The sequence below is a fragment of the Theropithecus gelada genome, chromosome 3, assembly GCF_003255815.1.
Source record: "Theropithecus gelada isolate Dixy chromosome 3, Tgel_1.0, whole genome shotgun sequence".
NCBI lineage: Eukaryota > Metazoa > Chordata > Mammalia > Primates > Cercopithecidae > Theropithecus > Theropithecus gelada.
In genome coordinates, this window is record NC_037670.1 from 10,493,967 (window position 1) to 10,508,725 (window position 14,759).

The following is a 14,759-nucleotide window of genomic DNA, read 5'->3' on the forward strand; positions in this document are numbered from 1 at the left end:
TCAGCCTGGCTAACATGGTGAAACCCAGTCTCTATTAAAAAGGCAAAAATTAGCCAGGCGTGGGGGTGAGCACCTGTAATCCCAACTACTCGGGAGGTAGGAGAATCGCTTGAACCCAGGAGGGGGAGGTTGCAGTGAGCTGAGATTGCACCATTACACTCTAGCCTGGGCAACAGAGCGAGACTGTCTCCAAAAAGCCATATTCCATATTGGTAAAATAATCCCTGAGGAGGCCAGAAAGAGTAAGAAAATGTAATGCAGATAAAAGACCAATATGCTGGAAAATGGTGAAGCTGGGTGTACGGGGGTTACTGTACTATTTGTCTTTATTTTGTATGTTTGAAAGTTTCCATTAGTCAAAGGGAAAAAAAAGGAATCACTCCAAAGAAGCATAAGGGAGATGGGCCCTGCCTCAAATAAGCCAGCACTCGAGCCTACCCCTGCTTCAACCTCATTTTCCTTCCTAGAGGACAAAGGGTGACAGGTGCCTTTTGAATTCTGAAACATGTGCACATAATACCTATTCAAACAAATTTTTCAAAACTTTCAAGAAAGAATACCCTGTACTAGTGAGGACCTTAAACATTATTCTTAGCTGGTTTTCCAGCAATTCCCCTCTTGGGTCTGTCTTAACGTACAAATTGTGCCTGAAAGATACCAGATGCTCCCTGACGTACAACTCGTTTATGGGGACGTGACCCTCCTAAGTGGAAGAGCTTACTGAATGCCTACTGTTTCTGCACCATCGTAAAGTCGAAAAATCGTCAGGTTAAGGACAGGCACCGTGGCTCATGCCTGTAACCCTAGCACTCTGGGAGGCCAAGGCGGGCAGATCACCTGAGGCCAGGAGTTGGAGACAGCCTGGCCAACATGGGGAAACCCCATTTATACTAAAAATACAAAAATTAGTCGGGCATGGTGGTACGTGCCTGTAATCCGAGCTACTTGGGAAGCTGAGGCACGAGAATCGCTGGAACTCAGGAGGCAGGGTGGTAGTAAGCTGAGATTGCGCCACTGCACTCCAGCCTGAGCAAAAGAGCGAGACTGTCTCAAAAAAAGAAAAGAAAAGAAAAAAGAAAAGATAAGATCATTAAGTTAAACCATCTGAAATCAGGGACCATCTATACCCTCATCAATATTATTTACAAATGTAAATTTGGAAACAGCCTAAATACTAAGTAAAAAAAAAATCAAATTATGATATATCCACAGGATTATTCAGCTACTGAAAATAACGACAGAGTATCATTGAAATGATGTCAAGTGAAAAAGGCAAGGTGCAAAAGAATGTAAACTGCAGAAAAAGACACGATGGAAATATCCCTGCATGTGAATCATTATGGTGATTCTTGTCATTTTTCCCTGAAATTTCTAGCATCCTAAAGGCCACCAACATTTTTGTCTTCAGTAGTCAATCCCATTGTTGACAGCCTTCCAAAGACTACAGACTCCCTTAAACAAGCATGGCATTCCAAAATCCAAGATACTCTAGAATATTCCTTCCCTACTCCTTTGTCCCTGCTACCTTTCCTCGCCTTGGAAGGCCCTTTTTTGTCGCTCATATTCTCCTCTCCTGTTCATTTTTCTTGCCTTTCTGGGTAGCGTCATTTTTTTCAACCTAGTAGGAAAAATAACGTCCAGTCTTAACCTCTATTACACAGATATAAGACCCAATGTGAAGGTTTGAAAATAATAACATCTATTCTCTATAGCAGGGGTCCCCAGCGGGTCTGTGGCCTGTCAGGAACCTGGCTGCAGAGCAGGAAGTCTGTCACTCCCCACTGCTCCAATTACCTGAGCTCTGCCTCCTGTCAGATCAGCGGTGGCATTAGAGTCTCAAAGGAGTGCCAACCCTACTGTGAACCGCACATGCGAGGGACGTAGGCCGCACCCCTTATGATAATCTGATGCCTGATGATCTGTCACTGTCTCCCATCACCCCTAGATGGGACCATCTAATTGTAGAACAAGCTCAGGGCTCCCACTGATTCTACATTACAGCGAGTTGTGTAATTATTTCATTACATACCACAATGTAGTAATAATAAAGTGCACAATAAATGCAATGTGCTTGATTCATCCCCAAACCATCCCCCTATCCCTTGCCCCCAACCAGTCCATGGAAAAACTGTCTTCCATGAAACGGGTCCCTGGTGCCAAAAAGGTTGGGGACCACTGCTCTGTAGCCTACCCAGGCCAGGCAGGTCTTCACATTAAAACATACTGCCAATGAGTATGGGGTTACCTGCAGGGTTACTAACTATGCTGCACCTCCCCTGCAAAGACATGCTCACTGCTTCATGTTAGATTGCTACAAAAGGAGTCTGTACTGAGAAAGTCAAAAATTCAAGCTGATTTCTACATTCTTAAAGAACCAGCCCCAGAGGCATTTTGTTTCCCAGATCTGGGTTTTTAAAACATGGTAGCTTAAGAGTCATGAGAAATTTCTTTCAGACAGCTCAAGAAATGTAAGTCATCTCTATGGCTTCAAAAGAAACCTGGCTTTTTAAAGCCTTCCCCTCACACTCCCTTAGCCATTCCTCACTTCCCTGCCCACGGCAGCTGCTCTTCATACTCAGCTTGCGGCAGGTTGGGGGTGGATCAGTGACTCCTCTTCAGCTACTGTCATTACATGTTCAGCTGGCCACTGCTGTCACTGTCATACTCCCAGCTTGGACACCCCTGCTCAGAGGAAAGCTGGGTGCCTGGGTCCCACTCACCAAGATGGGCTTTATCTCTCCAAAGACAGGTACCTTTCCAAAGGTTAAGAAGCCCAAGAATTTATTTGGAATAATTTTATTGTTTTAATGTTACGTTAAAAAATCTATATATGTAAGAACACTCTCTTTCCTATTCACAACCAAAACTTTTTTTTCTTTTTTTTTGGAGATGGAGTCTCGCACCATCACCCAGGCTGGAGTGCATTGGTGTGATCTCGGATCACTGCAACCTCTGCCTCCTGGGTTCAAGTGATTCTCCTATCTCAGCCTCCTGAGTAGCTGGGATTACAGGCACACACCACCATGCCCAGCTAATTTTTGTATTTTTAGAAGTGATGGGGTTTCACCATGTTGACGAGGCTGGTCTTGACCTCAAGAGATCAACCCATCTTGACCTCCCAAAGTGCTGGGATTACAGGCGTGAGCCACTGCATCCAGCCCACAACCAAAACTTAATGCCATGCAGCACATATTAGTAGTATTTAACTCAAGTAAAGAAAAATCTATTTCTGTAGGACACACACTTAACAAGTGAAATGCTGGCAGCAATTTAACTAAGACTTCACCAGTTCTTTAAACAGAAAGAAAAGACTCACGCACATGGTCTTTTAAGATTTACAATTTTTATTTTTTCTACAAAATCATGGTAGCAAACCAATTATTTATAACTATTTACCTTAAAATTAAAGCTTTCTTTTGGGAATTTTTTTTTTTTTTTTTTCCCGAGATGGAGTCTTGCTCTGTCACCCAGGCTGGAGTGCAATGGTGCAATCTCAACTCCCTGCAACCTCCGCCTCCCAGGTTCAAGTAATTCTCCAGCCTCAGCCTCCCAAGTGGCTGGGATTACAGGTGAGCGCCACCATGCCCAGCCCATTTTTTGTGTTTTTAGTAGAGACAAGTTTCACCATGTTGGTCAGGCTGGTTTCGAACTCCTGACCTCACAATCAGCCCACCTCGGCCTCCCAAAAGTGCTGGGATTACAGGCGTGAGCCACCGTGCCCAACCCAGGGAATTTTTAAAAATCAGTTTTCGTGTAACTAAATTTCTACCACTCAAATTCATAAATTCATTTAGTAAAATATCAAAATTTTCAAGATTTCTACAAATGACAATGTTAAGTAAAATAACATGGTTTGGTATTTAAGCAAAATAATAGCTGACACCTAAAATGGAATTTGGGGAAGATACAGAAAAATGATTCTGAGAGAGGCCGGAAGGCAGCTGGTATTTGGTAGCCTTTGTAGAAAGGCAACATTTAGCTGCTTTATAATTATAGACTGGGCTGGGTGTGGTGGCTCACACCTGTAATCCCAGCACTTTGGGAGGCCAAGATGGGCAGATTGCTTTAGTCCAGGAGCTCAAGACCAGCCTGGACAACATGGCAACACCCCATCTCTACAAAAAAAAAAAAAAATACAAAAAAATAGTCGGGTGTGGTGGCATGCACCACTAGTCCCAACTACTTGCGTGGCTGGAGGTGGAGGATCATTTTAGCCTGTGAGGTGGAGGCTGCAGTGAACCATGCTCCAGCCTGGGTGACAGATTGGGACCTTGTCTCAAAAAAACAAACAAAACCAAGCAATCAAACGCACACATAACTATAGACTGGAATATCTGGTAAAACCCTAAATAGCTCTAAAAAGAAGGCAAAGAGAACGTAATGTATCATTTAAAAGTGATATTTCCCTTTTGAGGCTGGGCACGGTGACTCACGCCTGTAATCCCAGCACTTTGGGAGGCCGAGGTGGGTAGATCCTGAGGTCAGAAGTTCGAGCCCAGCCTGGATAACATGATGAAACCCTGTCACTACTAAAAATACAAAAATTAACTGGCCGTGGTGACTGATGTGTGCCTGTAATCCCAGCTACTTGGGAGGCTGAGGCAGGAGAATCACTTGAACTTGGGAGGCAGAGGTTGTAGTGAGCCCAGATATCACACCACTGTCCACTGCACTCCAGCATGGGTGACAGCAAGACTCTCTCAAAAAAAGAAAAAAAAAGAAAAAAAAAAAAAGGTTAGGACCGGTGATCTTAGCAGTGGGCAAAGAAGGGAAAAGTAACGGTACTTTTCCCATCCAGCTGCTGACAGTCACAATGTACTGAATGTCTTGGGCTGGTGTCCCATCAGTTGACAGCCTCAAGCTGCAGGAGCTCCCCAGTCTCAGTCCTGCATCCTGCTCATTAGGAAACCACCACCACACAGGCGGCAAATCACTGATAATAAAGCCAGCCTTGGGGCTGAAAACGAGTCACAAGAACACCAGCAAAATTTCCATAATCCCCAAAGAGGTAATGATTTGCTCAGATTTCAAGTAAATTGTTCTTATTTATTTGGGTGAACATTATACGGCGTTCAAGTTCCATAACTTTTTAAGTGGGAATACGGTACAAACTTAACTAAAGCTAATTCCCTTTTTTCAGTTCAGAGGCTTGTAAACGAAGACAAAGGGATAGACAATTATCGCTGGCTGTGAGCTGTTGTGGGCACTCCATTATCGACACATTCCTGAATCGGTAATGGCGTGCTGAATTCCAGCCAGCTGTAGGCCAGAGCGGCATCACTTTTTAAAAGTAACCACTTTCTCCTTTCTTGAACATAGGTGATGGCTGCAAAACACTGAATGTACCCAATGCCACTCAACTGCACATTTGAAATGTGATGTGACTAGGTTAAAGTTATGTTATGCAACTTCTACCTCGATAAAAACACAACGTTTTCTCCACTCTTTTCAATAATTCAGAGAGTGGCTTAATAAATAAGGCTTCCCTGAATACAAGAGATGAACTCCTACCCAAGGTCTGCAGTTAATCCAGTACTGCAATAAGGATGAACATTTAGCGCCATGTTGAATCTCAGCAGAATTCAAAAGACACATAGGAGATTTCCAAAATAATCAGAAAAAGACGTAATATCTGCTTCAGTTACTGTGAAGGCTAACACATGAATAGCAAGCTGTATGATCTGTATTCTTTCCACCCTCAAGAAGAGAACAATTCAAGCCACATGACTCAGAATAATGGTTGGCAGAACTCCACCTCTGAAGAGTCTACAGAGGTACCATTACTCCATTAGTGATAATGGCTATTGATCTCCTGGAAAAGCTGGGCGGGGGGGTGGCTAGGGAATGGAATATTTAAGATAGTAAGAATTTGAAAGTCTACTGATCCCACTAGGAAGATTTAGAAAAATTACGATAGCCTTTTGCCACCTTTGCCCCCACCACCCCTCACTGAATTAAACTGCTTAACCCAGTAACTTCAACAAAATTAGTAGCCCTGAACCTTTTCTCCCCCCGAGGCAAGTACCAGTAGCCTACTTAAAATATTAACTTCTCAAGAGACTATTAAAAGTCAAAGGACAAGACAGTATTGTCTAATACGTAGGACACATCTAGGTATTCAATCTCCTTCAATACAAGACTAAACGTGTCTTAAAAGACCTAACATTCCTCTTTCCTTCTTTTCAAAATACTGGATAATACAGTATTTCTGTCCCGGTTGCCCACACAGAACTATCATTTTGCACAGATTCTAATAGTGTTAGCACTAGGATAATTTCATTAAACTCAAATAAATTTTAATCCATCAACAGGATGATTTTGGCCTTAAAAGAGAGCTCACTTGAGTGGTAAGACTGGTTCTTTCTCTGCAGTTTCCAAATTCTCCATGATGACTTTTATAAACAGGAAGACAATTTCTTAGGTAGTTGCCATTTGGGAACACCTACTACATTTCTTATTGAATCCGCACAACTTTTTCAAGTACTGTCCCATTTTATAGATGAGGAAAATGAGGGACAGAGCCTATTTCCTTAAAGTCACAGGAAACAGAGTTGAAAAAAGGTTTTTATTTTACAAACTGTTCTTTCCTCTATACTGTGAAGGAGCAGAAGCACAAATCTAGTAAAAAACAAACTTCCCAAACCTCGATTTAAAAGGTTTTGGAACTGGTTCTCATTCCCTAACAGTAACTGAAAATGACTCAGTGGAAAGTCATCATTTTTTTAAGGTTTTTATTAAAACCTGCCAAATTCATTATCTGAAATAAACACAAGTATACATCTCATCTCTGCACTATTATCGTAAACTATATTCTTGTTTAAAATTTCTACTTTTATTCCATAAAATATATTATCGTTTAAAATTTCTTTTATTCCATCATTGCCCAGTATTTTAAATAAGTGAGATGAATGTTTAAAAATATAAAAAAAGCATCTTATAAACTTTTGTGAGAAAGCTAGCAATAGGGTGAACAAGGCCTAGCTAGAGGTCAGGGATTTGCATGTTTAAGGGTAAATGAAATCCTTATTTTTTGGACTAATTCTTATCTGGTGGAATATGAAGTGCTCGATTCCACCTGGCTTATCGGCTAATTTCTGCATTACCTTGGATAAATGCCATTTGCACACTCCCTACCAGCCCTTAGGTGCATTGCAGCCTCTGTGTCATTGTGTGTGACATCACTTGGTTGCTATAGATATAGGTGCGAGGTCACTCGCTTTCCTGTGGAACTAGAAATACGGAAAAATTAGAAGAGTCTAAATTAAATAACACGAACTGAAGATATTTCCAATACTGATACCCATTAGAAGTGCAACTTACATCATTTGAGCATTAAAACCTTGTAAGACAGCGACTGTGGCCACAGCAGTATTCCGAATTTCAGAACCGGTTCTCTTCTTTAATAAGACAAAAACATTTCTTTGTTAAAATACCTGGTTTAAATGTAAAGGTATCAGCACTGTCCTCTTTTGAGAACCAGTAAAGTTATTCAAGAATTGATCTGTAATATCAATAATGCTTCATTTAAAAGATGTAACATGCAAGGTACACTCCAGCATCCACTTCACAATGGAGATGCATTTGAAAAACCTTTGTTACATAAGGCAGGAAATTAAATATTAAGATAGTGGGAGCCCGAAATCATTAATTTTCCACCTTTCATTTCATAATGTTCAATACTTCCCCCTCCTCTACTATCAAACTGGTTGACAGCCCATTAGATAAATGTGGTGTTACTGACAAAATGGTGCAATACAGGGAGGAATCTGCAACCCAGACAAAATGCGACAACTGGAGATCAGTATTCTCTTTTCATCAGCATGAAGACGTACTCGCTTAAAAAAAAAAAAAAAAAAAAAAAGCCTCAGATGCATCTAACGACCAAAAATTTTTAAAATGACTTTTTCCCCTTTAAAATAACTCCTCCCAGCCTCCACCCAGTCTAGGCTCTCTGCAATATGACAAATGCAGAATCTTCTGGAATGACTTGATACTGCCTCTCACCACCGCTTTGTTTGCACTATCAGATCAGACAGAATATTTTTTCCCCCAACTTATAGGAATTTCACAGACGCGTGCCTGTATTCAAAAAAGAAACGGCATATGTCACACGGATCGAACCAGTCAGCTACATTCACCACCTTTTATTTTACAGGCAATACCTACCCTTTTCAATACAAAAACATTAGGGAATAAAATGGAGATGACATGTTGAAAACGATCAATGAAAACGCTAGCGAGACAAACGTTCCCCCTTCCTAAAAGCCAGAGGACTTGCTTTGGGGGAATGGAGAAAGAAGAGCCTTTTGTTAAGAAAAACGTGAGCAAGGTGGTTTCGATTTTGCGCCACGGAGCTCAGGTTTTCAAGAGACCCTATACAATGTTTCTGGGAAGATTCTCAGGGATCTGTCGGGACAGACAGTGGGTAAGATTTTGGGGGGGCTGGGGAGGTGGAAAACCGGGAGACCTGCTGAGTGAATGGGAAAGGCGCCGCCCAGACACCAGGGAGAGAAAGAGGAACCGCATCCATGCGGTCCCCCGCCCCCACGCCCGGGCTGGGAGGAGGGGGGAAGTGGGGCACAAAGGATGCGCACGCCTCCCCGCTCGGATCCCCTATACCCCTAGAGCCGCTGGGACCGGAGACCCCGCTCCCAAGTCCAGCCCCGCGGGACCCCGCCCCGCCCCGCGCCCGCGCCGGGCCAGAGAGGCAGCGCCGCGGGGCCCCGGGGACGCCGAGGAGAGGCCGCGTCACAGCCCGTGTTCCCGTCGGCTCTGGGGACCCTCCCCGGCCCCCCTCAGTGAGCGAGACGGGGCGGTGACCCCACCATCGCGACAGGGCGACGAAGCCCCGGGCCTTCCACGCCAAGGACCGCGTCTTCGGAGGGGCAGGGAGCGGCGGGGGAGGGGAGGAGACACTCACGTTCTTCATGGCCGCGGCCATGTCGTCGTAGCGCTCCGCCTGCTCGGCCAGCCGGGCTTTCTGCACCAGTTGCTCGCGGTCCACCATCTTCGCGGAGCTGGGTCTGGCCGGAGAAGGAGGAGGACACTAGGGCGGCGTGAAGGGCTTGGAGGGCGCGATTGGAGCCCAAGTGCCGGAGAGGACCGACCCACGGAGCGAGCGGCTGAGGCGGCGGCTGCGCGGAGGCGGCGGCTGGAGCTGCGACCGCGGGACCGGGAGCGAGGCGGCTGCGGCTGCTGTGCGTGCCACGGGCGGACAACCCCCTGCGGCCCCGCCCACGCCACATGACGCAGGCAGGCCCCGCCCGCCCGTCCACAAGCCCCGCCCAGGCCCCGCCCGGGCCCGGCCGCGGCTAGAGCTCCCCGCTCCCCAACTCGGCTCACTGCGCGTCTTCCGGGCACCACGTCCTTTCCCACTGCGCCCCCACTCTCCCCTTTATTCACTTCACTCCTCAGTTCCCTCACCCCAGCTTCTCCAGACGCCCCCTTATCCCTCTCCCTTCAGCCCCCCGCCCCGCCAGGCCTCCGACGCATGGGCCCTTGGGAGTTGTAGTGTAACCTGCCGTGGGTGAGGCGTTGAGAAGACCGAGGACAAAGGGGCGGTCAAGACTACAACTCCCAGCGGAGGTAGCGCGCAGGCGCAGGAGGACTGGGGGTGGTTCGAATCCCGAGGCCGCTGGGGACCCCTGGCGGGGATCAGGGCTGCATCAGTCCCTGCGAGTGCTGATTCACCGCCCCGCCCCATATTCTCCGGGAAATTACGAGAGGAGGGGGCAGGGGCCTCAGTCCTAGACCCTGTTTCCGAGATCACGTAGCAGGTCGTGGTGGGGGAAGGACAGGAGGCGCGTCCTTTGTAGATCCAGACTCTCAGTGTGGTGCCTGCCCGCGGGATGGCTGAATTAAGGGGCCAGACTCTGGGGACTGTCACCTCCTCCCCCTACGAGCTTCCACTAACCCCTCACCCCACCTTGAGGCTCTTGGGCCTGACTAGGTGAAAACAAGGACGAACGACAAATACCGGCTGGCCACACTGGTTAGTTTCCAGAAAGGATGCAGCTGTCTGCTGGCTGACCCTGGAGAACCCCTTCTTCCTCTCCAGGGTGGAGTGCTAAAGATTCAGTTCAGCTACCAGGAGCCTACTCCACGCCTTAATGGGCTGTGTCTGGGGCTTGGTTGTCCAGCCCTTCTCTCCCCTCCTAGGCATACGTACCTACTGAGGTCACGCTGATATATTCTCGTTCATATTATTCCACGTAGCTTAAAGATAGCATAGGTTTTTTTGCTTTGTTTTGTTTTTTGTAGAGACGAGGGTCTAGCTTTGTTGCCCATGCTAGTCTCGAACTCCTGGGCTCGAGCGATCCTCACGCCTCGGCCTCCCAAAGTGCTGGGATTACAGACGTGAGCCACCATGCCTGCAGGCCCCATAGTTTTGACTACACATTTTATTTACTTTATGTATTCAACAATTATCTATGAGAAGCTACTGTGTTCCAAGCCCTATTCTAAGCCACAAGGTACAGTAGTGAACAAAACAGAAAAAAATCCCTTCCCAAGAAAATAGGCAAGATATGTACAGTATGCTAGAAGTCAATAAGACGTGAGCTTTGAGGTTGCAGTGAGTTGAGATCGTGCCACTGCACTCCAGCATGGGTGACAGAGCGAGACTCCATCTCAAAAAAAAAAAAAAAAAGGAAATGAGCTTTGGCTGGTCTTGGTGACTCACACCTGTAATCCCAAGGGAGGCCGAAGCGGGTGGATCATCTGAGGTCGGGAGTTCGAGACCAGCCTGGCTAATGTGGCGAAACCCCATCTCTACTAAAAATACAAAAATTAGCTGAGCGCCTGTAATCCCAGCTACTGGGGAGGCTGAGGCAGGAGAATCGCTTGAACCTGGGAGGCGGGGGTTGCAGTGAGCTGAGATGGTGCCATTGCACTCCAGCCTGGGCAACAAGAGCAAAAATCCATATTAAAAAAAAAAAAAGTGAGCTTTGCAGACGCTGCTGCCGCCAGGAGTACTCTACTGCTGGCCATGGTCAATCTCATCGTGTTCTTTGACATTATGGTCAAGCCCTCGGGCTGCATCTCCTTCAAGATTAGGGGCCTGGAAACCAAGAAGCCAAGAAGTGACCTCTGTAAACTGTAAAGCCATGTTAACATATCAGAGCTGTTAGCAGACAAGGTTCTAAAGACAGCAGAAAACTTTCATTTTCTGAGCACTGGAGAGAAAGGATTTGATTATAAGGGTTGCTACTACTCTCTTTCTTTTTTTTTTTTTTGAGATGAAGTCTCGCTCTGTAGCCAAGGCTGGAGTGTAGTGGAGCAATCTCGGCTCACTGCAACCTCTGCCTCCTGGGTTCAAGCAATTCTCCTGCCTCAGCCTCTTGAGTACCTGGGATTACAGGCACGCGCCACCACGCCCGGCTGATTTTTGTATTTTTAGTAGAGATGGTGTTTCACCATATTAGTCAGGCTGGTGTCGAACTCCTGACCTCATGATCCGCCCGCCTCAGCCTCCCAAAGTGCTGGGATTACAGGTGTGAGCCACCGCGCCCGGCAAGGGTTCCTACTTACACAGAATTATTCCAGGGATTATGTGTCAGGGTGGTGACTTCACACACCATAATGGCACTGGTGGCAAGTCCATCTATGGGGAGAAATTCGATGACGAGAACCTCATCCTGAAGCATACAGATCCTGGCATCTTGCCCATGGCAGATGCTGGACCCAACACAAACGCTTCCCAGTTTTTCATCTGCACTGCCAAGACTGAGTGGTTAGATGGCAAGCAGGGTGGTCTTCAGCAAGGTGAAAGCAAGCATGAATATTGTGGAGGCCATGGAGTGCTTTGGGTCCAGGAATGGCAAGACCAGCAAGAAGATCACTATTGCTATGGCCGGGCGCGGTGGCTCATGCCTGTAATCCTAGCACTTCAGGAGGCCGAGGCAGGCAGATCACTTGAGGTCCAGAGTTTGAGACCAGCCTGGCCAACATGGTGAAATTCTGTCTCTACTAAAAATACAAAAATTAGCTGGGCGTGGTGGCAGGTGCCTGTAGTCCCAGCTACTCCGGACGCTGACGCAGGAGAATCACTGGAACCTGGGAGGCAGAGGTTGCAGTGAGCTGAGATTGCACCATTGCACTCCAGCTTGGGCGACAAGAGTGAAACTTCACCTTAAAAAAAAAAAAAAAATCACCATTGCTGACTATGGACAACTCTAATAAATTTGATTTGTGTTTTATCTTAACCACCAGACCATTTCTTCAGTAGCTCAGGAGAGCACCTATCCACCCCATTTGCTCCCAGTATCCTATCGTCTTTGTGCTCTTGCTACAGTTTCATTTGGGTCCCATGTTTGTTTGTTTGTTTTGAGATAGAGTCTGGCTCTGTCGCCCAGGCTGGAGTGCAGTGGCCGGATCTCGGCTCACTGCAAGCTCCGCCTCCTGGGTTTACGCCATTCTCCTGCCTCAGCCTACCGAGTAGCTGGTACTACAGGCGCCCGCCACCTCGCCCGGCTAGTTTTTTTTGGGTATGTTTTAGTAGAGACGGGGTTTCACCGTGTTAGCCAGGATAGTCTCGATCTCCTGACCTCGTGATCCGCCTATCTCGGCCTCCCAAAGTGCTGGGATTACAGGCTTGAGCCACTGCGCCCAGCCTGGGTCCCATGTTTTTCTTCTTCCCTTCCATGTCTGGTTGAATTGCAGAGGTAAGATTGTGACTATGAAATAAAAACTAAATAACAACAAAAAAATCAATAAGAAGTGAAAAATAGCCGGGCGCGGTGGCTCAAGCCTGTAATCCCAGCACTTTGGGAGGCCGAGATGGGCGGATCACGAGGTCAGGAGATCGAGACCATCCTGGCTAACACGGTGAAACCCCGTCTCTACTAAAAAATACAAAAACTAGCCGGGCGCGGTGGTGGGCGCCTGTAGTCCCAACTACTCGGGAGGCTGAGGCAGGAGAATGGCGTGAACCCGGGAGGCGGAGCTTGCAGTGAGCTGAGATCCGGCCACTGCACTCCAGCCTGGGTGGCAGAGCGAGACTCCGTCTCAAAAAAAAAAAAAAAGTGAAAAATAAAATAGGAAACATGAAGTGTGGATGAGAATCTGGAATGAAAGAGTTGCCGTGGGGGAATATTGCAGGCTCTATGCCAGATGCTGGAGGACCCCTGTCCTCAAGGAATGCAGCGTGTGTTAAGCACTGTAAATATTTTGTTTAAAAAATAATTTATTTCAGGCTACATAGGAAGAGGTTCTGAAAAACTTCTCCAGGGAGTTTGGTAACATTTCCAACCCAGCCTTTAAAGGATTGTAGGATTTGAGAGCAGGCAGAGGCACAGGTAGCAAGACTCAAAGGCAAGTTCCTCCCTGATTTATTTATTTATGTACTTATTTTTTAGAGGTGGGGATCTCACTGTATAGCCCAGGCTGGAGTACAGTGGTAGAATCATAGCTCGCTGTAGCCTCCAATTTCTGGGCTCAAGTGATCCTCCCACCTCAGCCTCCTGAGTAGCGGGGACTACAGGCATGTACCACCACACCCAGCTCCCCTGAAATATTTATTGATAGGCAAATAATCTGATGTATCTGGTGTCTAGGTGATGGGTAAGGGGCTGGGGATAGAGTCACGGGCCAGAACATGAGGGGTACTGAATGGCAGCCCCAGGAGTTAAATTTTTATTCTAAAATTAATCAGAAGCCTGTGAAAAGATTTTAACAGTGGCAGAAAATGATCAGCTTCAGGTTTTGTCTTCTTCATCATCACCTTGGCTGCTCAGTGCTTAGCACAGTACCTGACACATGATAAATACATGGAGAGAGCATAGGAAATAAGTAAATGAATATGGCCGGGTGCAGTGGCTCACGCCTGTAATCCTAGCACTTTGGGAGGCTGAGGTGGGCGCATCACCTGAGGTCAGGAGTTTGAGACCAGCCTGGCCAACATGGCGAAACCTTGTCTCTACTAAAAATACAAAAATTAGCCAAGTGTGGTGATGCGTGCCTGTAGTCTCAGCTACTCGGGAGGCTGAGGCAGGAGAATCGCTTGAACCCAGGAGGTGGAGGTTGCAGTGAGCCAAGATTGTGCCACTGCACTCCAGCCTGGGTGACAGAGCGAGACCACGTCTCAAAAAAGAAAGAAAAAAAAATAAAATAAAACAAGAAATGAATGTGGCTATAGTCCTAGCTACTCAGGAGGCCAAGGCAGGAAGATTACTTGAGGCCAAGAGTTCGAGACTAGCCTGGGCAACATAGCAATACCTCATTTCTACAAAACAAAATTTAAACATTAGCTGGGCATGGTCATTCCAGCTATTTGGGGGGCTGAGGCAGGAAGATTGCTTGAACCCAGGAGTTGGAGGCTGCAGTGAGCGGTGATCACACCACTGTACTCCAGCCTGGGCAACACAGCAAGACCCTGTCTCTAAAAATTTTTTTATAAATGAAAATAATGATTAAAAAAAACGGAAAGAAAGAAATGAATGAGGGAAGAAAGGATTGTGCTTTGGGGAGACTGTACTGGCAGGAGGTGGAGGAGATGGACTGAGTGGGGAGAGAGTCTAGAAATAGTTTTCTCCCCCTCCTCCAACATAAGATCTGGCCCGGACCCTCTTCTCTTACCACACCACCCAGCAAAATGCGATCCTGCTGCTGAATAAACCCTCCCACTTCCTTCTGTCTCTTGCATGAGTGTTCGCCAAGTCATTCCTCTTCCTTTCTCTTCCTCCTTGCAGGGCAGGCCTGAGCTCCTCTGGCCCCGGCATCACTAGTCCGTGGGAATGAGCCCTGACTGCCAACCTGGGTTG

General features: G+C 46.8%; 1 protein-coding gene across 1 annotated transcript in view; it reads right to left on the minus strand.

The window, feature by feature from the left end:
- YWHAG (tyrosine 3-monooxygenase/tryptophan 5-monooxygenase activation protein gamma) overlaps positions 1 to 9,247 on the minus strand; it is a 31,249-nt gene extending 22,002 nt beyond the window's left edge. Inside the window, exon 1 of the mRNA XM_025378851.1 lies at positions 8,921 to 9,247. Coding sequence (XP_025234636.1) covers positions 8,921 to 9,007 — 87 coding nt within the window. The 5' untranslated portion in view covers positions 9,008 to 9,247. The remainder of the gene's footprint in view (positions 1 to 8,920) is intronic.
- Between the last annotated feature and the right edge of the window lie 5,512 nt (positions 9,248 to 14,759).